At 43.8% G+C, this 26,273-nt stretch overlaps 1 protein-coding gene across 2 annotated transcripts in view; it reads left to right on the forward strand.

The window, feature by feature from the left end:
* NPDC1 (neural proliferation, differentiation and control 1) overlaps positions 1-25,653 on the forward strand; it is a 147,917-nt gene extending 122,264 nt beyond the window's left edge. For both annotated transcript variants that reach the window (XM_040324463.1, XM_040324464.1), the window contains 7 exons: positions 6,498-6,587; positions 10,812-10,931; positions 12,792-12,858; positions 14,825-14,912; positions 18,677-18,756; positions 18,853-18,952; positions 22,782-25,653. In XM_040324463.1, the coding sequence (XP_040180397.1) occupies positions 6,498-6,587; positions 10,812-10,931; positions 12,792-12,858; positions 14,825-14,912; positions 18,677-18,756; positions 18,853-18,952; positions 22,782-22,856 (620 nt within the window). In that variant the 3' untranslated portion in view covers positions 22,857-25,653. The remainder of the gene's footprint in view (positions 1-6,497; positions 6,588-10,811; positions 10,932-12,791; positions 12,859-14,824; positions 14,913-18,676; positions 18,757-18,852; positions 18,953-22,781) is intronic.
* Positions 25,654-26,273: the final 620 nt, after the last annotated feature.

Raw genomic sequence — 26,273 nt, forward strand, 5'->3', positions numbered from 1 at the left:
TACATAGAAACCAATCAGATTTTACATTTAATTGGCAAAGCTTCATTGAACAAGCTGAAGTTAGAAGCTGATTGGCTACCATGCACAGATGCACCAGATTTTGCACTCTCCAGTTTTAGTAAATCATCCCCATCACTTCCTAAATTTCCAATGAGGTCTTAAACTGGCCACATATTGGAGTGGGATTGTACAATCTCCCTAAGGCCCCTTTCACATTGGCTTTCTGGTCAGGTCCTCCTGTCAGTTTTTCAGGTGGACCTTATCATTCATTCCTATGGAGTGGCGGATGTCAGCAGTGCCTGCTGCTATCCAATCCAATCCTGTCTCTGAAATCCAGACAGATGGTGGTCCTATTTTCATACAGGCTGTCCATTTTCATCCGATCTTTCCATAGAGGAGAGCGGGCTCTGACAGGTCCGTCCCTGCACAGTGAGCGGAGACGGACCTGTCATCTGCATGCTCAGCAGGGATTAGTGGAGTCTGCCAGGGACCGCCCGTGTGACAGGACCCTTAGGGTTCATGCCGACATCCATTCTTTTCAAATGCTGTGTTTGTTATTCAAATGCATGTGTAGCAGATGCAGCGTTTCATCCAATAATGGCCCATACACACGATCAGACTGTACGATATTCTGATCGTTAGTACACAGCTTTCGAGAGCCGATCACAGCAGTTCATCTGATCTTATCCAATGGGAGCAGCGCCAAAATGTTTCTTGTACGATACCAGATTGTACAACTTTCGTTTAATCAGTAAAGTTGTCCGAAAACACAATACAAATACACTACACATTACATCACTTACAAATGTTTATTTTGTTGTATGAGAATTCTAGTAACTTTAGTAGCCTCTTCTTTTTCCATATGAGACGAGCATGCAAGAAACAATTGATGATCATTTGTCCGATAATCTTATTGTGTGTACCAGGAATTAGCCTGCAGTTCAGTTACACCTTAATAAGACATCCTGCGTCCGAATAAAGAAGGTCAGATGCAGCCTCCATTGCAGTCAATGGGATTTTGCATTTGACGTGCGTTTCGAAGTGCATGCTAAATACAGGAATACCGGGCCAGATTCTCGTAGAACTCCGGCGGCGTAACATATCATGTTTAAGTTACACCGCCGCAAGTTCTCAGCGTAAGTGCCTGATTCACAAAACACTTACCTGTAAACTTGCGGCAGTGTATCGTAAAGACGTCCGGCGCAAGCCCGCCTAATTCAAATGGGGCGTGTACCATTTAAATTAGGCGCGCTCCCGCGCTGAACGTTCTGCGCATGCTCCGTTCACAATTTTCCCGACGTGCTTTGTGCGAAATTACGGCGCCCCGACGTGTTTGTGAATGGCGACGTGCGTAACGTACTTACGCCGTACTTGCGCCGAAAAAAAAATGTTTCATTCGAAGCAGGAACGACGGCCATACTTTAACATGGCTGGTGTAAAGTTAAGCAATGAAAAAGATTGCTTAACTTTGCGACGGGAAAAAATGACGTTACGCACGCGAGTAGGTTCGTGGATCGCCGTAAATGCTAATTTGCATACCCGACGCTGGAAAACGACGCGAACTCCACCCAGCGGCGGCCAAAGTATTGCAGCCTAAGATCCGAAGGCGTACGAAGCCGTAAGCCTGTCGGATCTTGGCCAAAAGCCGTCGTATCTTGTTTTGTGATTCACAAACTAAGATACGACGCGGCAAAATGAATGGTTACAAAGTACCAGCGCATTGCGATTTTTTAAAAAGGGTCGTTTGGTGCGTTTTTCATGATTGTTTGCTCCTTTGCACCTGCATAGTTGTGAACAAAGCTTGGGAGGTTGCTATGGGCACACAAACGCTTTGTCGTTTTTTCTTTACTACATATAAGGTACAATGGTGTTCTCTGAGTTGGCTTGCTATTTTGGACAATGTTTATCCAACATTTGACCAATGTGGGGCGCTGTCCCATTGTGGTTTATAAAGTCAGCACAGATCCCCATTGTTGTTGACTAGCAGGGATCTCAATAAGTGACTCTATTGTGTTCCGGGTGAAAAGCACACCATGAATGGAGGGAGGTTGGACCCTTCAATTCAAGCCTTTCTGTGCCAGGCCAGGGACCATTGGTTTGACATGTTTACCAAACACGGCTATCTGTCCCGCTAAACAAGTGCCGCCCCATGTAGGAGCCCACAGGGGGGCAAGCTGGCCGGCCCAGTTTCTGCAGCCATCTGCTGTGTCCCTGTCTGTCCTGTTCTGGCCTCATTAACATGTGTACAGTTTGTGCCTTGCTATTCAGGTAGAGGAAAGAGACTCGTTTGCTGAGTTCTGGCAATGGAGGTGTGATGTGCTAATCAGTCCCGGGACCCCCTGCCGTGTTCTCCGAGCCTCTGATCCAGACATTTTTCCCTCTAATATACAAAAATAATTGGCTTATGGCACCCATATTGTATTCCTGGCTCCACCATCTTGTGTCCTGGGGGCATCACCTGAAAATGTACAACAAACAGGTTGGGAGGGGGGGGGGGGGGGCTTTACTCGTTAACATTCTTGTCTTGTAGCATGGGGATGCGTGGAATGCCTTCCATCAAAAAGCAATTAGTTTGGGTGCACTGCTCCTGATTTCATGTCTTTCCTACCTGTGGTCCAGTTTCTTCCTACAGTGTAAAATATGATAATTTCTTCATTGGCATCCCAATTAGATGAAGAAGGTATTGTACTGATTGGAACATGTGTGGCCAGCTTTTGATGAGGCAAGGACCTACCTGACTGAATATAAAATGAAAGCAGAACTTCACCATCACAACTCGTGTCTAGATGTGCTGAAGGGCTCTGCTCGGCCTTTGGGTCCTGGCAGAGCACGTAGATACATCTCTGCACACGCGTGTGATTTACTTTACATACATGAAGATATACCAACGTTGTACAATCCAATGGCAATGTGTGTAGCCAGCTTTAAGAAGATTGTAATTTGGGTGGCCAGTCTTTATGGAGGAGTGGAATGTGATTGGTCCTATAATGTGGAGTGAGCCCCAGTCTGTATTATTGTGTAAAATTTTCTGTTGGGGTGTCACCCCTGTCCTCCATCGCTCCTCATACTTCGCTGTGGTACACTATATTACCAAAAGTATTGGGACGCCAGCCTTTACACGCACATGAACTTTAATGGCATCCCAGTCTTGGGCCCCATTCACACCTGAGCGTTTTGTAGCTTGAAGCCTGAAGCTCCAAAACGCTGGAGGGGAAAAAAATCTATTATTCTCTATGGAGATGGTTCACATCTCCACTCCAAAACGCCTGAAGCTCAAACAAGTTCTGTAGCTTATTTTTAGGCAGATTACAGGCGTTTTTCTTTTGTTTACATGAGTGACCATTTGACCTGTACAAAATCGTGGTAAAAACGCGCGACTTTCTGCCTGAAAACGAATCTCTCAGGTGAGAATAAGGCCTCAGGCTGGGTTCACACTACTACACTACTTTCATCCTACTTTGCTCTGCTACATTGGTCCTACATTTATCCTACATTGGTCCTACATCCATCCTACTTTCATGAACAGGATACTACTTTGGTCCGACTTCAATGATATTCAATGGGCCTGAAGTAGGATCAATGTAGGACCAAAAGTAGTACAGGGAGCATTTTCAAAGTCGGACCGACTTGTGTAGGACGCTACAAGACGCTCTCATAGGGAAACATTGAACACAGAGCAAAGTAGGATGAAAGTAGTGTAGTAGTGTGAACCCAGCCTTAGGCTGGGTTCACACTATACTACACGACAGCAGTACAACTTTCATCCTACTTTGCTCTGCGACATCTGTCCTACATTGGTCCTACATCCATCCGACTTTCATGAACAGCATACTACTTTGATCCGACTTTGTGATAGTCTGACTTGTTCTTTGACCAATCAAAACAATCCCAGACTGAGATAAATTCTTTTTACTGCTGCTGTAATCGCCATGTCGGATGTCAAAAGTCGGATGGTAAGGACAAGGCTCCTACTTTGATCCTACTTCAATGATATTCAATGGGCTGAAGTAGGATCAATGTCGGACCAAAGTAGTACAGGGAGCGTTTTCAAAGTCGGACCGACTTGTGTCGGAGCAGTTAAGACGGCTCTCATAGGGAAACATTGATTTTCACACGTCATGCGACATGAGCGCCTAATGTCGGAGCGTTTGTCGGACAAGTGTGAACCCGGCCTCAGTCTGTAGGGTTCAATATTGAGTTGGTCCACCCTTTGCAGCTATAACAGCTTCAACTCTTCTGGGAAGGCTGTCCACAAGGTTTAGGAGTGTGTCTATGGGAATGTTTGACCATTCTTCCAGAAGGGCATTTGTGAGGTCAGGTACTGATGTGGACGAGAAGGCCTGGCTCCCAGTCTCCGCTATAATTCATCCCAAAGGTGTTCTATCGGGATGATGTCAGGACTTTGTGCAGGTCTTTCAAGTTTTTCCACCCCAAACTTACTCATCCATGTCTTTATGGACCTTGCTTTGTGCACTGGTCCAAATCATTTGGTGGAGGGGGGATTATGGTGTGGGGTTGTTTTTCATGTGGATACAGTTTGGTGATGGCCCCTTCCTGTTCCAACATGACTGCGCACCAGTGCACAAAGCATAAAGACAGGGATGAGCAAGTTTGGGTGGTGAAACTTGACTAGAAGAATGGTCAAATATTCCCATAGACCAGTGTTTCTCAATTCCAGTCCTCAGGCCCCCCCAACAGGTCAGGTTTTCAGGATTTCCATTATTTTGCACAGGTGATTTGATCAGTTTCACTGCCTTAGTAATCACCACAGCCTTTTCATCTGAGGGAAATCCTGAAAACCTGACCTGTTGGGGGGGCCTGAGGACTGGAATTGAGAAACACTGCCATAGACACACACCTAAACCTCATGGACAGCCTTCCCAGAAGAGTTGAAGCTTTTATAGCTGCAATGGGTGGGCCAACTCAATAAATAACCCTACAGACTAAGACTGGGATGCCATTAAAGTTCATGTGCGTGTAAAGGCAGGCGTCCCAATACTTTTGGTAATATAGTGTATGTGTCAACACCTTGTCACTCTTCCACACTGAACGAGGGTGCCCTATAATGTTTTACAGCTTCTTGTTGAACACTTCCTCATGCCCAGATGCTGTTGCCATCCCTGTTTAGTGTCATGGCCTTGTCTCCTCTGCTTTATAACCTTCCACTTCCTACCGCGCTGTGTGTGACCAGAGTCATGATCCCCCTTCCACTGACAATAGGATTAGTCGTTAAGCCGTGCTGGTGCTGATGGGGTCACTGCTTTGGGGCTTTGTTGTATACTGATGTACAGTAAGAGTATCCAAGCAGGAGCCACAGGCAATGTGATCATCACTAGAGTAAAGACCTACTCCACCATGAACTGGGCCATAGGAAGCCTTCATCTCAGAGACTTCACCCCCCCCCCTTCCAGGCCGCAACAATGGTGACACTCTCCAGCCGAGGGATTGACCGGTTATGTATGATGGATTATGGGAATCCATCGGGAAGTGTGAAGTCCTCATTGTACTGGGCTGTGGAAAGGGGATCTCATCTTTTGAGATATACAAGAAGACTGGATGGGATAGCACATGTAGCAGGTGCACTAAGCCAATATCTGAATTTTGCTTGGAGCAGGTCTTTACATTTTAGCCACAATGTTGGCATGGTGGTTGTACCCAAGTTCATCAATCAACTTGGGTACATTCAGCCTGCCCAAACATAGTTGAAATCTTGGCCGGTTCCTCTTGAACTGGCTGGGATTCAAACTGTGTATTGCCTGATCTTTGGTGGAGTTCTCTACACAATCGATGTATAGAACATCAGTGGTTGCCATACTGCAAGCAGTGTTTTTGGTGGTCTTAGTAAATATTAATTGGCTACAGGTTAAAAATGTAGAGTAGAAATGGGATTTTCCAGATTGGGCCCCCTTTTTTTTTTTTAATATAAATCTAGTAAATGAGTGACACCTTGAATATCCCATCTCTACTTCATTTGTTACCTGTTTGTCAATTTCAGGATGTGGTTTTGGTTTACTCCACTGAGGCCAGATTAAGTTGCATTCGTTTTCTGGTTAGATTAGGATAATTTTTAATAAACGAAACTGGTCTGGCGGTGGATCAATCACACCTCCCCTGTACAAGGCAGTACTTACCAGTATGTGGCAATCCCTGAAAAGCACCTGGCAGTTGCCATTGATACCCAGTATTGTTGACCAATGCACACTCCTGAGGGCAGCAAGGGTCCTAGTGATTGGCCCATAACACTGAATTACGTGCCGCTATACCCAGAAGTACTGGGACAGTTGCTGTGTTGGAGCTGTGGAAAAGGTAAGCATACACAGCGTCTATGATGGGATTAGTGATTTTCTTACATGGCAGGTTCTCTATAGATAGTAAAATTCTTAATATATTATATATATGTATGTGTGTGTATATATATACCGGTATATGTAATATATTTTAGTGTATATGGATTTTTCTTATTCACACTTGTGACATGTTTATTTTTCCCTTTGCAGGGGCCTACAACACTCCTGATTCCGAGATTGACTTTCTGGCTTCAATGCTTAAGGAGAAAGAGCCGAACGCTGTTAATTTCGCGGAGCAAGGTGTGTGTGACATTGTACATTGAAGACCATGCCAAAAATTAATAAACTGGAGGGGGCACCCATATACAGAGCCAGCACCTGACGGGACCCCTGAGTAGCAGGCTGTAAATCCTCTTTTCAGTTAAAGTTCAGTGATTAGCCTGTCACCGGACAAGCACCTCATTGTCAGCTGCCTGTAGCCAGTTGTGTTAAATGACCCATAAAGTGACAAACACACTGCAACATCTTCATGTCATCATGTTAACGGCCTCAGGCTGGGCTGTATGAATATTCACTGCTGGCTTGTGCCATTGTCACGCCTCAGTGGGCTCAGTGTCCTGTTATTGGGACACCCAGGTACAAGGCGGAACATTGACATCTCAGAGGGCTTTACACTGTGGACCAGTGTGGAGGACGTCACTTCTGTTTGCAATATACTAGTAAAGGGCTTTTCTTATTTGAAGCTGATTTATCTGATCGTTTAGAGGTCAGCTAAAGAAATCTCTCACTGGATTACCGATCTCAGACAGCCCAGCAGTGACAGCAGGACACACACTTTGCAATCTGATCACACGTAGCTGGATTCAGGTACAGTTACGACGGCGTATCAGTAGATACGCCGTCGTAACTCTGAATCCGCGCCGTCGTAACAATAAGCGTATGCTCAAACTGAGATATGCTTAAATGTTGCTAAGATACGACCTCCTACGCCGTCGTATCTTAGCTGCCTATTTACGCTGGCCGCTAGGGCCGTGTACGCTGATTTACGCCTAGAGAATATGTAAATCGGCGAGATACGCCTAGTCATGAATGTACACACGGCCGTCGCAGTAAAGATACGCCGTTTACGTAAGGCGTTTTTAGGCGTAAAGATAAACCACCAAAAAGATGGCGCAGCCAATGTTAAGTATGGACGTCGGGACCGTGTCAAATTTTTCCCGTTTTACGTCGTTTGCGTAAGTCGTCCGTGAATGGGGCTGGGCGTAAGTTACGTTCAAGTCAAAACCAATGAGTCTTTGCGGCGTAATTTGGAGCATGCGCACTGGGATACGTCCACAGGCGGCGCATGCACCGTTTGTAAAAAACGTAATTTACGTGGGGTCACAATGAATTTACATACAACACGCCCATATCTTCCACATTTGAATTAGGCGGGCTTACGCCGGCCCAGTTACACTACGCCACCGTAAGTTAGAGCGCAACTTCTTTGTGAATACAGGACCTGCCGCTCTAACTTACGGCGGCGTAGTGTATCTGAGATACGCTACGCCCGCCTATAGATAAGCACATTCCTCTGAATCTAGCTAACAGTCTTTTTTTTTTCTCCTGTCCATTCACCAATAACCCAGTTCATTGTTCTGAGTTCAGCAGCTTTGTGGTGTTTGTTACTATTTTTTTTATAAAAAAATCAGGCCTCATTCACATAACCGTGCTTGTCAGTACATCCGCGTGAAGGGTCGTCTGTGCCTGCACAGGATGCACCAGTGTTCTGTGCATCCACATTCAGGCAGTCCCATTCATATATATTGGGATGCAGCAGCTGCACTGACACAGCTGATTGTCCCGGACACCCTGATTGTGGGTGCATGTTCCCAAACGCAGACAGTGTGCGTTCAGATGCACCTGCATGGCTGTCAATTTAGGACGAGCAGCTGCGTTTTTGCAGCCGCTACATTCCAATAGACATGAATAAGACTGCTTGCACGTGAATGCATGGAACACCGGCGCATCCCATTCAGGCAAAGACAGCTGTTTGCATGGATGTACTATATGTAATAATTTTGTCTGTGAATGAGGTATAAATAAGATGGGATGGAATGAAATGGAAGATTCTGATCATTTTTAGTCCAGTTGCCCACAGGATGGAGATGTCAACACAGTCTGACGCGGAACCAAGGGTTGTCCTAGGCTTATTGCTGTCCAATAGTGTTGGTGGTGCTTCACAAAAGTTTTATTAAGTTTTAAAATAATGGACTGCGAACGTTGGCATAAGATATGGGTATACCAATACACCAGACAGACAGGTGACGTGAGAGTACCCAACCCCATTACTGGAATACATATTCAGAGACAGATCAAAGCTTATCTCCAAAGGATATGTATTAATATGCCACACTATGAAGCAGTGACATCATATCCAATAGTGTTGGCGTTGGTACAGGTTGTCTGGCTAGTTGGCTGACAGCTTCTAAACCCAATGGACCCCCACAGTTATCACAGTTTGTAGTTATGTCTGTTGTACAGCAGATATAAGGCTGGCCATAAATTACAATTTTATTTTTTCATTCAACCAGCAGGTTGAACAAAAACAAAAATGAACAGATTTGAGGTAGATGAGGGAAAACCTCCCGCTGAGCTATTGTATTCTGCCAGCAGGGAGCGTTCCCCACCGACAGAATACAATGATCAGTGTTGCCTGCTAGAACCGGCGGCACTGATTGATTAGGAAAAACCCGACAGGCTGATAATACACAAGTCGATCCATATGGGTGTACAACCAGCTAGCCCATACATAGATCGGAATTCGTCTGGTCCTTGCTGAACTGGACGAATTTCCATCTGTCTATGGCTGGCTTTAGACTGAAGAACCACATCAGCAGGTTGATAGTCCAGATACAATTTTATACAGCATAGTACCATGTTTCTCAACCTTTTTTCAGTCAAGGCACCCTTTAAAATGATGCACAATCTCAAGGCACCTTAAAATTTAATGATTGGTCTTACAAAACGCAGCGATATCCACACATGTAGGGCACCCAATATTAGAGGCGATTTATTCTTTCAAAGAAAATACAATTTTGAACACTGGTACTGATTAGTATTCCAGTGTTTCTCTCCCTCATTCAGGTAACATTACCCCAGTGCTGACCGAGAAGGGCAGGGAAGGGCAAAAAAGGATGCTGTGCAGGCGCCCAACGTCCTCCTTCTCAACCAATGATGTCATTGCATGTTAGGACGCCGGTGACTAGAAGGTTGTAATAGTATGCAATGAAAACCTGTGGCTTTATGTAACTTTGTGGCTTTGTATCTAAAAGGCAAGTTTTATCCACGCACTTAAATTTTTAGGAATTTTCCAGGACACCCCTGAAGGTTGAAAAAGGCTGGTATAGTGTCAAGCAGATTATTGAAAAGGGAAAGTCAATGTTTCAGTTGTCCAAAAACGTCATCATCATTAGGACTAAGAAAACATAAGCATGGAATGTCTAAATAAGTCAAATGTTTCATTGTTCATCTACTGAGGAGTTTTACTTATTTAGACATTCATTTGTTATGTTTTCTCAGCCCTAATGTAGGGACGTTTTTGGGCATTTTTTTTTTCCTTTTGATCTTCTACTTGATATTTCACTGGAATAAGATGGTTTCTGGACTATGAATCCATTGTTGTGTCACTTTTATATTAGATCTGCTGGTATACACTACAAACCAGAGTTTTATTCCCCATAAAAGATTTCCCTCACTTCCTGTACGGATGACAACGCTCTCTAAGTAATCCGACCCAATAGGGTCAGGGATAGCGGTAAAAACCCAACAGAGCTGCTAAGCTTCTCCCACTCTGTTCAATGCGAAGAATACAACAAAAAAATGGCTGTAGTTGCTCTTTCAGAACACATTACTAATGCCCCAGTTTGAAATGACTTATTTGTTCCGTGTATCTTTGAATACAATGGTATCAGCTTGCTGCGGGTGTATTGTCACAGTTTGCTGCCTATCCTAGAATGCTCCGGAAGTCACGCGGCGGCCAACTGCGCATGCGCGATGCGTTCCAAACGCAAATGCAATGCGTTCCAGTGGATTCACGACAGTGCACACCAGTGAAACCTCGGTCGGCATCCAGGCTCTTTCCTTAACATCCCCGTGGATTGGAGGATGTTAAAAAAAGAGCCAGGAGGCCGAGCGAGCGGAGCGACTGTCCACTTTCCTCTAAATCCACGTCGCCCTGAATGCCGGGTTCGCTGGTGTGTACTGTCAAAAATCCATTGGAACGCATCGCACTTGCGTTTGGAACGCATCGCGCATGCGCAGTTGGCAGCCACGTGACTTCCGCAGCATTCTACGATAGACAGCAAACTGTGACACTACACCTGCTCATGTAAACGTATAACCTATTTGCATGCTTTTGCTGAAAGATCGTCAAATAATTTCCCAATGTCTGCCACCTATTCTTCTCTGCATATTAAGAAGCACCAAAAACAATCATCGCTCCTGTGCTTGTGATTTACAATATGTGTTTTTTTTTCTTTGCAGTCAATACCACACCGTCCAATCCTCCGCCCGTGCCACCAGTTAAAGAAGCTTCCGGCCGAAGTAACAGTCCGGGCTCTCCTAAAACTACCCGAAAACCTCCTGGTGATGCGCTGTTACTAGGTAATACACCAGGTTTTTACTTTGGGACCACGACAGTGACGTCCCCTACATGGGTACCCAGTTCCACCCAGCCAGTGAAGTCACTCTCCCTACTGGCTGTACAATTTCTTAAAATGGGGCAGATGGAATTTAGTCCAGCCATAACTGGTCCTATGACCTACAGGCCATGTCATTGACCCCCCACATGTTGATCCTTCTGGACAGAGGGTGCGGGAAGTGCTTAGTGTATAATAACACCCCCCTCTGCTCTGTGCTTTTCATGTCTGATTATAAAAGGATTGCAGTTCATTCATCAAACAGCAATTGTCTTGCCCCGTGCTGAACCTCTCCTGTTTTGTCCGGCTCTTCAGTCAAAGGCACAGGGTGCAGGAAAGGCTGCTGAGCCAAACAATAAAGCAATTAAATCTGTAAAAAGCCAAAAGAGCTCTCTGATCGGGATACAATAGTCCCAGCAGAGAGTCATTGCCTGCTAACCACAGGTGCTCATTACTCCACTCGCTCTGCCAGCTCTGACTTCACATTAAAAGACTCTCGGGCCATTATAGGGAGCACAGCGATGGACAAAAGAATGTTACCTTCTTTTGTAAAGTGCATTGATGGCCATGTAGCATGAAACCTACCTGACCACTGAGTATGAGAGCTGGGTGATTAAAGGGAACCTGTCCTGGGGGATACACAGGGGCTGCCATTGCTGAATTATTTGAGAATACTAGTTGCCTGGCTGTCTTTGGCTTCAATACTTTCTGCATCTTTCTTTCAGTTCAGTGTCTCAGAAAGTACTAAAGCCAGTGGATCAGCATGGCAGGCAGGTAGGCAGCATTTTCAAGAGGAGGGGGTGTTGCAATAGCAGCTTAATGGCCAGATTCAAGGACAGTGTCACTATTAGGGGCAGCAGGTGATTAAACAGGTTAAAGTAGTGGTCCCTATCATTTTGTCACCCCCTCCACCTATTCCCTGTCCCCAAAAAGCTGGTGTCTGCTCATTGCTCCACTTTCCTCTACTGGCATAAAATAGATCTCACTTTAAGACACCTTTCACACTGGGACTGCGGCCGCGGCCACTCCTGTGTTGCAGCACTTTTCAGACACTTCAGAAGCGCTGCCTATTCATTGCAGTGGGCAGGACGTTTTAGGAGCACTAAATACAGCGCTCCCAAACCACACCAAAGATGCTACTTGCAGGACTTTTCATAACGTCCTGCAAGCGCACTGCCCCAGTGTGAAAAGTCACACTTGAATGAAAGGGAGGCGGTTTTCAGGTGCTTTGCAGAGGGTATTTCCAGCGTTAAAGTGCCTGAAAACCGCCCCAGTGTAAAAGAGGTCTTAATTTAATATTCCACCACCCCAGTAGAGGTTACTATGCAAACACTGACTTTCTGATGGTCTATATTTGAGAAAAGTTCACCATTCACATGCAAAACGTATTAAGGGAGAAGATTGGCTCCAAGTCAGAGCAATAGATGAGGATCCAATAGAGTTGGATTCCCTGTGCACTCAAAAAAATAAATCACCCGTTCTTTAGCAGTATGAATATTCTTTGCATGTAATACCTGGTTGTCTCTGGTTTATTGGGTTATTGACCTAGAATAAGCATGCAGCCAGTGAAGGCGGAACTTTTGATGTGCATACTTGTCCCAGTTAAGTATTGTAGCCACATGACCAGCATAATAGTCGGACAACTACCATTTTAGGAAGAAGGCCAGCAATAGCAGATCCTGCATGTCTTTTCAGCACATGCCCCCATCACATTCAACTGCATTTGAATTTAAAAGACGAAAGAAATGAGGTGAAAATGTATACTGATTGCTGGAGTGCTTACATTGGAGTCCTACATTAACTTCTTAAATCTGTGTCTCGGCAGGTGTGGTGGTGGCCTGTGCCCTTGCTGGTCTCACAGCTTTGACTATCGCCGGTATATGTTGGTGCAGGTAATTTATATTCATTTAAATGCATTTTAAGTCTGTTAAAGTGTTTGCCAAGGCAAAATAACAAAAAAAAAAACATAGTACTTCTCTACAATACATCCAAATGTCCCCATTTGTATACCTTTAGGCTGGGTTCACACGCGCAGCGGCTCACAGCAGGGGTCCGGTGCGCCCCTGTTCTCCGTTTCAGGGACGAGTCTGGCCCGAATTTTTAGCTGGATTTGGACCTGAAACAGACCAGAAGACGCACAGGACTCTTCTGCAAACCGCTCCGCAGCCGCCCTGGAGCTGTGTGAACTGACTCCATTGAGAGTCGGTCACAGTCTCCTGACATACGAATTGAATTCGGAGAAATATGCATCCAATTCGCACTAGTGTGAACCCAGCCTTAAAGGCAAAACTTTTTTTTTTAGTTTTGGATAGAGGGGACAGGGAATAGAACCCCTGTCCATTTTTATTACAGTCTGTGCCCGCCATTGGGAAGATTAATTTGTCCCGTTTACCATCATCATTGAAAGTAAAGGAAAATCCCACTTTTTGGGTTGTCCCCAGAAAAGTAAGAGAGGAAATCTTCCAATGTTGCCACTAGTTCTGATGGCCAGGGAGTCCCCAAGGAATTCTCTTAATTTGCAGGAATTTTTCTCACTTCCTGTTTGGCTATGGGACAGGAAGTGAAGGAAAATCTCTGCAATGTGACACAGATGGTGAAAAAAAATGTCACAAGGGTTATAACCCTTCTTTGCTCTATTCAAAAGAAACAAAAATGCCTATAGTTCTACGTTAAAGACCCTGCAAGTACAAAAAATACCTGTTGATATACCAGAAATGCACTCCGCTCCTAAAATCTGTTATGTTTGAGTGGTGTCAGCCCTGCCCAGTTTTCTGTTGCTAAACTACTCAAACCCTCTCGTTATCTCTACAGTATACAGACACCATTTGCTCTGCATATGGGAATCTATATCTTGAAGCTTCACACCATAATATTCAAGTCCAGATACAAGTTTATTACAAAGACAAATTATTTACAGAGCCAATGTGTTTTGAGGTCTGTACTCCTCTCCTTCCTTAAAGCGGAGTTCCACCCAAAAATGGAACTTCCGCTTTTCGGAACCCTCCTTCCCTCCGGTGTCACATTTGGCACCTTTCAGGGGGGGGGGGGTGCAGATAACTGTAAAATACAGGTATTTGCACCCACTTCCAGGGAGTCACTCCACTTCCTGTTCCCCCTGCTGCCTTCTGGGAAACACACTGCTCCCAGGAGACAGCGGGGACCACTGGGAACGTGCTGCGCTACACGCGCATGCGAAGTAGGGAACCGGACAGTGAAGTCACAAGGCTTCACGTCCTGATTCCCTCACCGAGGATGGCGGCGGGGGCAGCAGAGAGACGAGCGATTGCTCGTCTTCTGCTGCCGACATCGCGGGCGCCCAGGACAGGTAAGTGTCCATTTTTTAAAAGTCAGCAGCTGCAGTATTTGTAGCTGCTGGATTTTAAAATATTTTTTTCCGTGGGACCTCTGCTTTAAGGTGTGAAAAAAATGAAAGAATGGTAGATTTTACAAGCCGAAAGGTAGCAAATAAGAGAAGTTCATTGTTGGGGTTTACAGTACATACACTTTAAATATATACAGTCTACTATATACCAATTATGGGAAAATATCCATGTAAACATAGACAAGTGTTCCTCATACTTCATTACAATCCCACATGCTGCAAATTGTCACAGATTTCCAATGACGCTGTCATTTTATCCTATTGCAGCAAATTGTCCTCCCAGTTTTTTCAGAAGCTCTGTGTGTTGCCCGCAGCAACTAGTTTCCAACTTCCATCATTTTAGTGCAAGCTGTAAAAATGACAACTGCAGTCTGATTGCTAATGCAATATAAATGCTTTCTTTCTGGCCCTCGGGCCTGCGATTTCATGGATTTCACATTTACATATTACTTTCTTTTTTTTTTGCTGTCTCGCAGAATGCGCCGAGAGATAAAATTGGCAGAAAAGACAGATTATCCGGCCTATAGACAGTCACCGCCTCCACCGTATGAAAAGACATCATCGGTATGTTATAAATGACAATGAAATGACTGATCCACACAATGTTGTCTTCTTGTACTGGCTGATATATATACAGTACTTACATACTGTATGTGTGTGTGTGTGTATATATATATATGTGTGTATATATATATACACACACACACAGTGTAGTATATGACTGTCAGATATTATCCCATGAACAAAATGCGTGGAGATATCTGATCACCCTCAAATACGTTGTCAGCATCCCACTGTAATCCTGGATCAATGATAAAAATGAGCATGCAGTGCTTTGATCCTTTCTCCTATTTCATAGGAAAAAAAAAAAGATTGGGCCCACTTGCATAGATATTTTTCAGCAAGTGGAAAATTTCACCTGCAGCTACCTGAGATGCTCGTAACTGTCCCCTTGGATTTCTGAAATGTTTTTTTAAATAAAATGTTTAGTGGGTTTGCATATATTTTCTTTTATATATGTAGGTGCTAAAATCAATATATTTTCTACATAACATTTTCAGCAATTTTTAGCTGCTGAAAAAAAAAAGCCTTATGTTTACAGAGCTCAGTAACTCAAGCTTATAGACGAAACTGAATAAATCAAAGCCATGACTCATCCCCCTCTGCCTGTTCTGCTCTCTCTTTAAAAAACAAAAACAAATTCTCTTTAAATAAAGTACACCCAGTATTCATTGTTTATTTGTAAAATAATGTTATTCAAATAGTAACACAAGGATGTTAGTTATTATCCATTTTAAATGTATTTACTTAACCACTTCACTACCGGCCCATAGTCAAATGATGTCCGCAGGAGGGATCTCCCATCCTGGGTGGACGTCATATGATGTCCTGGGCTTCCCAGCCGTTTCAGGACCCGGTGCGCGTGCCCGGCGGCCGCGATGTCCGCCAGGCACCCGTGATTGCCTGTGAACACAGCAGGATTGTGGATCTGTGTGTAAACTCACAGATCCACGTCTTGTCAGGTGAGAGGAGACCGATGGTGTGTTCCTTGTGTCTCCTCCCCTTGTGAGTCCCCGCCCCCTACAGTTAGAATCACTCCCTAGGAAACATAATTAAACCCTTGATCGCCCCCTAGTGTTAACCCCTTCTCTGCCAGTCACATATACACAGTAATCAATGCATTTGTATAGCACTGATCGCTGTATAAATGTCCCCTATTTTGTAGACGCTATAACTTTTGCGCAAACCAATCAATATACACTTGAGGAAACTTAAACTGAGGAAAAAATTTGTTAAAAAATGTTTTGGGGGATATTTATTATAGCAAAAAGTAAAAAATATTGTGTTTTTTTCAAAATTGTCGCTCTTTTTTTGTTTGTAGCGCAAAAAATAAAAAACGCAGAGGTGATCAAATACCACCAAACGAAAGCTCTATTTATGGGGGGGGGGGGGGACTTAAAAATGTCATTTGGGCACAGTGTTGCATGACCGCGCAATTGTCAATCAAAATGCGACAGCACTGAAAACTAAAAACTGGTCTGGGCAGGAAGGGGGTGAAAATGCACTGTATGGAAGTGTTTAAAAAAAAATATATACGATTAAATTTTTTTTTACTTAAAATCGGAAAACTGGGTGCATGTAGAATTATTGGGCCATCCTTTGGTGACCATTCAAGTTTCAATCAATGATTAATTTCTGTAATATTTTTAGTATTTCGAATTAATCAATTAAAACAATTATTGTGTGAAGTTCTTAGGCCCCGTACACACGACCGGATCGATCCGCTGAAACTGGTCCGCCGGACCAGTTCCAGCGGACAGATCCGGTTGTGTGTAGGCCCGAGCGGACAATTGTCCCGCGGATCGGACAGTTTCCAGCAGAGCAGATAAAAATTTCTTATCATGCTAAGAAATCTGTCCGCTGGAAACCTGTCCGTCGGACGTATTCGGTCAGCTGTACAGACTCACCGGACACGTCCGACTGACCGACATCCCTCGCATGCGTCGTACTGTTTCGACGCATGCGTGGAAGCTTTGAACTTCCAGGGCCGCCCACGTCGCCGCGTCATCGTCGCGGCGACGGCACGGCCACGCCCCGCGTATTGTTTACGCGCGGATTTCTGTCTGATGGTGTGTACAACCATCAGACAGAAATCCGGCAGCGGTCGCAGCGGATCTATCCGCTGAAAACGGTCTGGCGGACCGTTTTCAGCGGATCGATCCGGTCGTCTGTACGGGGCCTTATGGATTACTTTATACGTTTTATTTATTTTTTGACACCAGGGAATTCATACACATTTAGGCCCCTTTCACATAGGTGGAAATCCATGGTAGATCACTTTTTGGAAGGACGTAGAACTGCAGTTTGCGGGCGTTCAGGAGGCAATACTGACAACTTCTGAATGCTAAAAGACAGTGGCCCGGATTCAGATACAATTGTGTATCTATCGGCGGGCGTAACGTATCTCAGATACGTTACGCCGCCGTAACTTAGGGCGCAAGTTCCGTATTCATAAAGAACTTGCGCCCTAAGTTACGGCGGCGTAGCGTATGTGGTCCGGCGTAAGCCCGCCTAATTCAAATGTGGATGATGTGGGCGTGTTTTATTTAAATTAATTGTGACCCCACGTATGTGACCCCACGTATTTGCGCCGTCCGTGAAAGAATCCCAGTGCGCATACTCGAAATTACACCGCAAATCGCCAATGCTTTCGTCGTGAACGTAAATTACGCACAGCCCTATTCGCGAACGACTTACGCAAACAACGTAATCAACGGGAAATTCAACGCTGGCCCGACGTCCATACTTAACATAGGATACGCCTCATATAGCAGGAGTAACTTTACGCCAGAAAAAGCCTAGCGTAAACGACCTAAAAAAATGCGCCGGACGTACGTTTCTGAATCGGCGTATCTACCCAATTTGCATATTCCTCGCGTAAATCTACGGAAGCGCCACCTAGCGGCCAGCGTAAATATGCAACTAAGATACGATGGCATAAGAGACTTACGCCAGTCGGATCTTAGCCAAATTCCGGCGTATCTTGTTTTCGGAATACAGAAAAAAGATACGCCGGAGCATCCTAGAAGTTACGCGGCGTATCAATAGATGGATGTCTGTGATCAGCTTCAGATTACAGATCCACTTTAAATTGTAGCTGTACTCTGGTTTTAAAATTAAACTGGGTTCATCATCTTCTTGGAATGGATAATTAAAGTGCAACAGAAGGCCTGAAATGTTTATATTTCCTGGAGAAAGTGCTGCACTGGTCTCCTCCTAGTGCTGCTCAGATAATCAGAAGCACAAATCTTAGGTCACAGGACATTTGCTGACGCCCCAGTCCTCGCATCAGCAGTGATCACATGACCATACATGGTATGAATTTCTCTTGCATTATTTTCCCTATAAACACACTGTGCTGACAGGAATCCCTCCTGCCGCGTCATTGTCTTCTCCTGGTGGGGGGGCAGGGGGTATACATCCCTGCTTGGAGAAGACTGTGATTATCGCTAGCGGCTATAGCAGCCGATTGCTATCATCGCAAGCGAATCTGTCAGGCTGGTTGTACCCAAGTTTGTCGATCGATCGATCAACTGGGTACATCCTGCTAAACTGGCCGAGTTTCGACTCCGTGCATGATCAGCCTGAATGCCATTCAATAGTGTGGCCAGCACTAAAAGGGAGCGGCATTTTTTTCCTAATTTTTTTTTTTTATACCTTCTATTACTTTTTACTTGTCCATCCCAGTATCCCAGAAATTATAATAGCATTAAATTATGACTGGGGTCCGCTTTTAATTAATTCTAATTGTTTTGTTTATTTTTCAGCCCGGAGATAAGAAATTGGCTCAGAATGCTCAGATGTACCATTACCAACATCAGAAACAACAGATGATATCCATGGAGAAGTGAGTACCCGGGAAATCTCATTTAAAATGTGTATGTTTGGAAATGCCTTCCAATATGGAACCCGGTCTATAATAAATCTTATTTATTTTTTAAAGAAATAAAGATGAACTGAAGCACCCAGACTCAACTGTCACATCGGATGAGGAGAATGAAGATGGTGACTTCACTGTATATGAATGTCCGGGATTAGCCCCTGTGAGTACTTTGTACATTTTTACATAGATCTGCTGCAGGGTCCGTTGAAAGGGAAAGTACAAAATAGTTTTAGTGAGCTGATCTTCTCTCTTTTCATTGCAGTGTTTACCTGAAATTTGGATGTGTACATTGTATATGGCTAATTTGCAACATTTTTATTACTGTAATGAATATGGAGATTTGTTGGTTAGCAACAAGGTGGAACTCGCAGTGGCTCAGGGTCTTATGCACCACTGTGCACTTAGATGAGCTTTGCTGCATATGTTTAAGAGATCCCTTGTGAAATTTTAATTTTGTTCTTTCAAAATGTTAATTTCCATGTTTCAAATGCTTTAAAAACTGTATAATACCTGTGATGAGATTTATAATAGTTTGCACTCAAGAATGTATTTTGGGGTATTTAAAGCGCTTGTTACCTAAAATAAATAATAGATCCTGTCCCTTAAAGCGGGGATTCACCCTAAAACTACTTTCTAGTATTACAATGTCCCGACACATTACAATACAATTATGCCTATTTTTTTATACCTCGGTACAGCTAATTCACCGGCGGCTTCCGGGTTGTGAATCCCGTGGGAGTGGGCGTTCCTAACTTGCTGGTGATTGACGTGATGACCAAAAACAAGCTCCCCCCGTCGTATAAGCTGCGTCACGATTGCCGAAAGAAGCCGAACGACGAGTCGGCGCTATACTGCGCCTGCGCACCGCCGTTCGGCTCCTTTCGGCAATCGTGACGCAGCTTACTCGACGGGGGGGAGCTCGTTTTTGGTCATCACGTCAATCACGAGCAAGTTAGGAACACCCACTCCCGCGGGATTCGCAACCCGGAAGCCGCGGGTGAATTAGCTGTACCGAGGTATGTACAGCATAAAAAAAAACAAAATAGGCATAATTGTATTGTAATGTGTCGGGACATTGTAATACTAGAAAGTAGTTTTAGGGTGAACCCCCGCTTTAAGCATGTTATACAGCACAGTGCTTGTGCTGTGTAATTTGGCCCCCTTTAACACCTGAAATACCTGGCGGATCCTGCCAGTTTTTACTCTCTCCTCTGTAAACTGAACAGGGTTGATTATTGCTGCTGAGCCCTGATACCGTGGTCAGTTTACATTCCTCCGTCATCCACAGCTCTCCTGTTTGCTCTTCTCCTCCCACCCCCTCCCTGCCTGTCAGCTCGTGACAGTGCCCGCCCCTCCTGCTGCTGAAATAACTTTTACATTGTCATACCCATCCGCTGCAGCTGTCAGACGGGGAGGGGGAAGAGTCGACCGGTCATGTGAGCGCCGATCGACACTCTGAAATGAGGTTAAGCGGGCATTTTTTTTTATAAATCACACACACAAGGGGACACAGCATTAAGACACAGAGCGGATGGTATGAATAAGTCAGAGTGGCTTAACAACCACTTTAACGTTTCAAGGTGCGTACTTAATATGGGTAAATGCACAAAAATGCATAGGAATGACTGTGCATTATACATAAACTGGCTCACAGGGAACTTACGTTGCCCCCCTTTTAAAACAGCTGTTGAGATGGGAGGACCCTAGATACACTAACTTGTGCTGAGGAAATAATATAGGTGGGCATTGCTGACTTCTTCTGAAAATGCCTGTTTTTTGGCTTTCTCTGGCCATAGCACTTTCTCTATCACTGACCCCAAGCAATCATGTGACCAGTGAAGGAGGTGGTGGTCTGTGTGTTCTTTCTAGGTCAGAGACTCAAAAAGTATTGACAGTGAATCGGCATGAGAGCCAAGCACCTAGCATTTTCTGAAGGTGAAGTCCACAGTGGCAGCCTCTGTTTCTCTCTCAAGTTTCCTTTAACACATTGCTCGGTATACAGATGACCACTAGGAGGGCATTTACAATTTATATATACTGATATCAAAATTGCTTAAAACTGAATAATAGTAAATGAGTAAAAAGGGAAGGTCACATTAAAAACGCCCTATAGGTAAGCTGTACATTGACAGCTCTGGGTATGCGCTCACTGAACACACAATCCAGTTTCACCTTACATGGATTAATTCAGCTGGGGTCAGAGAAGTCAGTAATCCTCTTTCACTCGCATCGTATCATTATACAATTTCCCTCTGCATGGAGCTCCGTGTTTCTTGTACAGTGTGACATTATGGGATAAAGGGACAAGGCTTTGCCAGCTCTGTGGCTCTTGCAGCCCAGCCCAGTGGGATACAGTTCCTTTACAGAGCAAAGCCCCCTTTGATGAGGCTCATCACAAGGTAAAGTGCTGTGTTCACAAAGGCTCAGCAGGAGGAGGGCGGCAGGGCGGGTCGGTCACAGTGAAAGCTCTTTATAGGTGGCAATGACTGCATGTACAGGACACAGCCAAAAATAAGCCAAGGGGGATCTGCTGCTTGTTCCTGTTTGATTCTGAAGGGGCTGTCCATGCAGAAGCATTCATTCCATGATGCATGCAAAAAATCAGACGGGCTGAGTGTACACATGAAGCTGATCAATGGATCGACTTCAGTACAACCAACCTGCCCCCAGATGAATCTCAGCCAGGATTCAGCTGGCTTGAGAGATCACTCCAAATCAAGGGGATATTCCCTCTTAAGCCGGTCATAGATAGGTCGAATCCCAGCCGGTTCAGCAGGAATGACCAAGATTGGATCCATCTATGGGCAGGCTGGTTATTCCTAAGTAGCTTCACTTATTCCTAAGTAGCTCCATCAATCAACTTGGGTACAACCGGCTTGTTGGATTTTTAGCATTTGATTATTGCCAGTGGCTATAACCACTGGCAGTAATCGCTGTGTTCTGGTAGGGATGGCTCCCTGCGCCCTCCTGCTGGGAGAACACAATATCTGCAGGAGGGATTCCCCATCAGCGCTGACTATGTTATTGGGGAAATCTACCCGTGGTAGAAGGAAGAACAATGCATAATCTATGGACTGCTTGAGACTGAAGAACCACATCAGCAGATTGATAGTCCAGATAACATTTTAATACAGTATAGTGCCAAGCAGAAGATTAAATCGGGAAAGTCAATACGTTTCAGGTGCTCAAAAACTGGTTGCAGATAAGAAAAGCGCATCATCTATAGCCTTTTTGGACAATGGTCATTCCCTATGGGAAGATTTCCCATCACCTACTGTTCCTGTGGCAACCTAAACATTGTTGATTTCCCATCACTTTCTGTACTTTCCGAGATAATGGTCACCAGGACAAATAGGTGAATTTCTGTGAGGAGAGCACAGGCGGCAATAAAAATCAAACATGAAAATAAAAAAAAACTCTCCCCTCTGCTTTTAAAGTGAAACTTCACTCTCCCAATCAACATTGATTATTTTTAATCCTCATGCTGCTAGCAAATTAGTAAATAGGAAAATATATCGTATTGTTTTAATCTTTTTTTTGTTTTACATTTCTTCAGTTACTTCCTGGTTTCTTGCCTAGGCAAATGATGTCATACATCCCAGGAGTCCTCAGGAGAGGAGGGGAGGAGGAGGGTTTTTTTCAGCTAAGCACACCCTTCTGCATGCATGCTTGAGCAAAGGGCAGATTAATTCCAGGAAGTTAATGCTACATGAATTATCTGCCCTTACTCAAGATGGCCCACAGCCAGAAATGCTAGGGGGGGTGCTTTTGAAAGTGATTTCTTAAAACAAAGCATAGAGCCATGGATAGATGTGGGAGTTTGCTTTGAATACTAAAAATTTGTAACAATGTTTCTGGTTTGTGGTGATCAGATGAAGTGAAGATCTGCTTTAACTAAACTAAAATGATTCTTATACACTTAAAGTGATAGATCATGCGTATAAACCCAATTCTATAGAAAATATAACAAAGCCTTTTTATTTTTCCAGACAGGAGAAATGGAGGTGAAAAACCCACTTTTTGACGACTCGACTCTTCATCACTCCTCTCACCATCCTCATTAGCAACCTCAACCTCCAGACTTGAACACAAAACCAAAACCCAGTTCTGAAAAGGAACCTTGTGAGAAGGGAACTACAAATTTACGACTTACTGAGGTTTTCCTGAACACGGTCAATTTTTTTTTTGGCCAAAGGACTTCTTTCCAGCCAACCCACTCAATCGACGGTGATAAATTAAAAGACTGTTATATATATGATGGGATTGTATTTTGTCTGGATACTGAAACTTCTTTCCTTTCACTATCAAGTGTTTCTCTCGCTGAGGAATGAAGGATTCTTTAAACCTGCAGAGATTTTGATTCTCTTCTTTCAAATCTAACTGCTACTCTATCGTCCCATTGTCATTGTGCTTCAGATAAAGCCAGCCTCGAGCTGACATTAACTTCTAGACAAATGCAAAGTCAGGACTGAAGAGAAACCCTCCAATTGCAAATATATATAAATATATATCAGTTATTATAATTAAAGGAAGCTGCAGATCTGCTTTCCTTAATACAACTTTGCACTTTTATATGCCTAAATATTGTGTATGTATTCATATACGCTGTATCCGTTATTTTTCATTGAATGCCGTTCCACCATCATTCAGACCAGTAAAAAAAAAAAAAAGATTTTAATTACAAAAGTAGTCCACACCTATTAAAGGAAATAGCTATACGACTGAAAATTATATGTGGATATTGTTGTAAAGTATTACAACTAAAAGACATTTGCAAGGCCACAGTAAGCCCATGAAGTGCATGCTTGCACAAGGCTTGTGGGATTCCTGGAAGTTTGGGGGGGTAGTTCTGCTAGAAAAAAATAGGCCAACACCAGCAGATCTTTAATATTATTTGCTCTTTTGCGTTACAGCATTCTATAAAAATAAGCAAAGCAGCCATTTCTGAATCTACATTCCAGATACGTATACCTTCATGCACCAAGGATGCAAATGTTACAGAGGGAACATGTCAGAGCTGCGGGTAGACTATGAAAAGTCAGGTCAAGTCTCATCACCATGAGACTGTCAATCTAGACTTGACTATTATAGCTACTTGTGAAGGCCATTACCTAACTAGGGTCAATGAGATCTTACTAGGGTCAACGATTCCAGTTTTCACCAACATTGCTACTTGAGAAGGTGTTGACTAACTTGGGTCAGCGAGTGCTTATTAAGGTCAACGATTCCAGGCTTGACCAACATTGCTAGTTATGAAGGCGTTAACTAACTTGGGTTAACAAGTGCTTACTAGAGTCAAGAAGAGCTCCTTGATGTGTTACGAAAGGGCTTTCCTGGCATCCCATATGAAGTCTGTCCAGCCCTAATTGTTGTTGAAGCTGACATTAAGAGAACCTGTTTACACTGTAGATCGTTAGTTGTGATAGCTTACAGCAAAGTGGCTTAATGTGGTTACAAGTGAGGCTACTCTGGCTATCCAAAATTGTTTACAACGGGTCAACATCTAGGCGTGTTTAGGCAGAAGCATACATTTGACCATCCAAAGAAGGAGCCATTGTGTAGGAGTGGACCAGTATATCTCAGAACAGAGGTTGCATGCACATCCAACACAAACCTCACTATCTTGTTAATCCAGGCATTGGTCTGGCCTATATAGAATGGATGCATTCACTGTGCAACAGCTGCACTTGGAAAAACAAAAGTTTCAAAACCGTACAATATTTGGTATGGTATCCCGATAGCCAGAATATTTTTTGTATCATATATAGTGTAGACTTTTTGTTCACATTGCACTTTGTGTAGATTGTTGCCCCTATTGGCAGGTGAGGGTAATAGTCATTTTACTCTCTGTTTGCACAACCTGAGATATATAATAAGCTGTTGTATGTCTGTCTTTTCCTCTTGTAACTACCGTTAGCTTTTCTCTTACTATTATTATAAAAGAATATATTTTATTTAGCTTTTTGAAACTATTGCCCAAGCAAACCTATTTTTCAGTTTTGGATGGGTGTTGAAGGGCTTACACCGCTGCTTCCAATGATGAGATCTTCATTCTACAGTTCTCAGCTCTAAAACCACAGGAGATAATGGAGGCAGAGGTGGGTACAGCAGAGGGGACATCACACTGGAGTCCTCGAAAGATAAATGCAGATGTGTATATGTACCTGATACTAAAAATTCAGCTTTCCATGGAACTGGCCTTTTATTTAATTTTTTTCTCCACCGGTTCATTGAGGTTTTGGGATTGGGGGGTTTGGAGACATATCATTCAGGACTGAGCCCATGTGGTTTAAGACATTTGTAGACTGTTAAGTGTGTCACCAGAAATAAACAGACTGTTCTTGGGATACGATATTGTCAAAAAAAAAAAAGCTTTCATTTTTTTACCAAAATGTGTTTCATTGGTGAATTATCAATCTACTAATAGCTGGACATGTTCTCAGATTTGTCGAATGACAAGTACCCACCTGACAAGCGGCCCACACACATTAGATGGTAGTCTGCAATAAGAAGCAATTTCAACATGTTTTGAAGCCTACCTTCAGCCAAAATCCTATTCTTTTACAAAGAATTTATTTATTTATTTTTCAATACACAGTGCAATATAATACATTACAATATAGTGTAACAAAAGCAAAGTATAATATGCCAAACCTATTGTGACCAAAAGGCAACAATATACAATATAAAGAGCATAGATTTATTTTTATTTTTTTAAGTCCGCAGTGGTGCAAAAATCTAAACGTAAAAAAGTGAACAAAACATGCATGTGAAACACACAGCCTAAGAAGTGCACTTAAGATTGTGCTTTTAGTCCCCCCCCCCCCAAAGGGGTAGGACCTCTACCCTAATCTCCCGAGGCACAAGGTTCCTGACAGGGACTAAAGTTTCCAATGGTCTGCCTAGCCAGAAGGCCTGGCAGACCCCGTTCTAGGTCAGCTGAAACCGACCATCGGATACTTGGTCAAGGGGCTCTCCCAAGGGCAGGAGAGGAAGGAACCTGAGGGCTACACATCCTTCCCCTAGACGTAAGGGCAAGCCCAAGGACCCCCTTCATGCAGTAAAAAAAAAAAAGAGAAGTGAAAGAGTAAAAAACGTGGGAGAAAAATAAATAGAGGCCCTGAGGAGCAAAGATCCACTGACCAATGAGCAGTGAAGAATACATTGCACAGTAAATGCGTTCATTTTCAATAGACAAGGTAGAGGCCCCAGCCAGCCATGTCAGTGTGAGAGAAAGGCAAAGTAGCCTGCATATTTGGCAGGGAGGTTTGGGAGCAGATAAAAGAGTAAAAGGAGGACGAAAAAAGCAGAAGGGAGAAAAAAAAGGGGGGAAAGGTTCCACATTGTCCTGACCGAGGTGTGAAGAAAGGGGCGCCGGGGGTCCAGTCAGACAGAGTAAGGCACAGTCAAGATTCAAACCAGCGTTGTAAGATATCCACGGATCCCAGACTCTCAAATCGGTGTCATTAAGTATTAAGGTG

This window comes from Rana temporaria, chromosome 9 (assembly GCF_905171775.1).
Source record: "Rana temporaria chromosome 9, aRanTem1.1, whole genome shotgun sequence".
Taxonomy (NCBI): domain Eukaryota; kingdom Metazoa; phylum Chordata; class Amphibia; order Anura; family Ranidae; genus Rana; species Rana temporaria.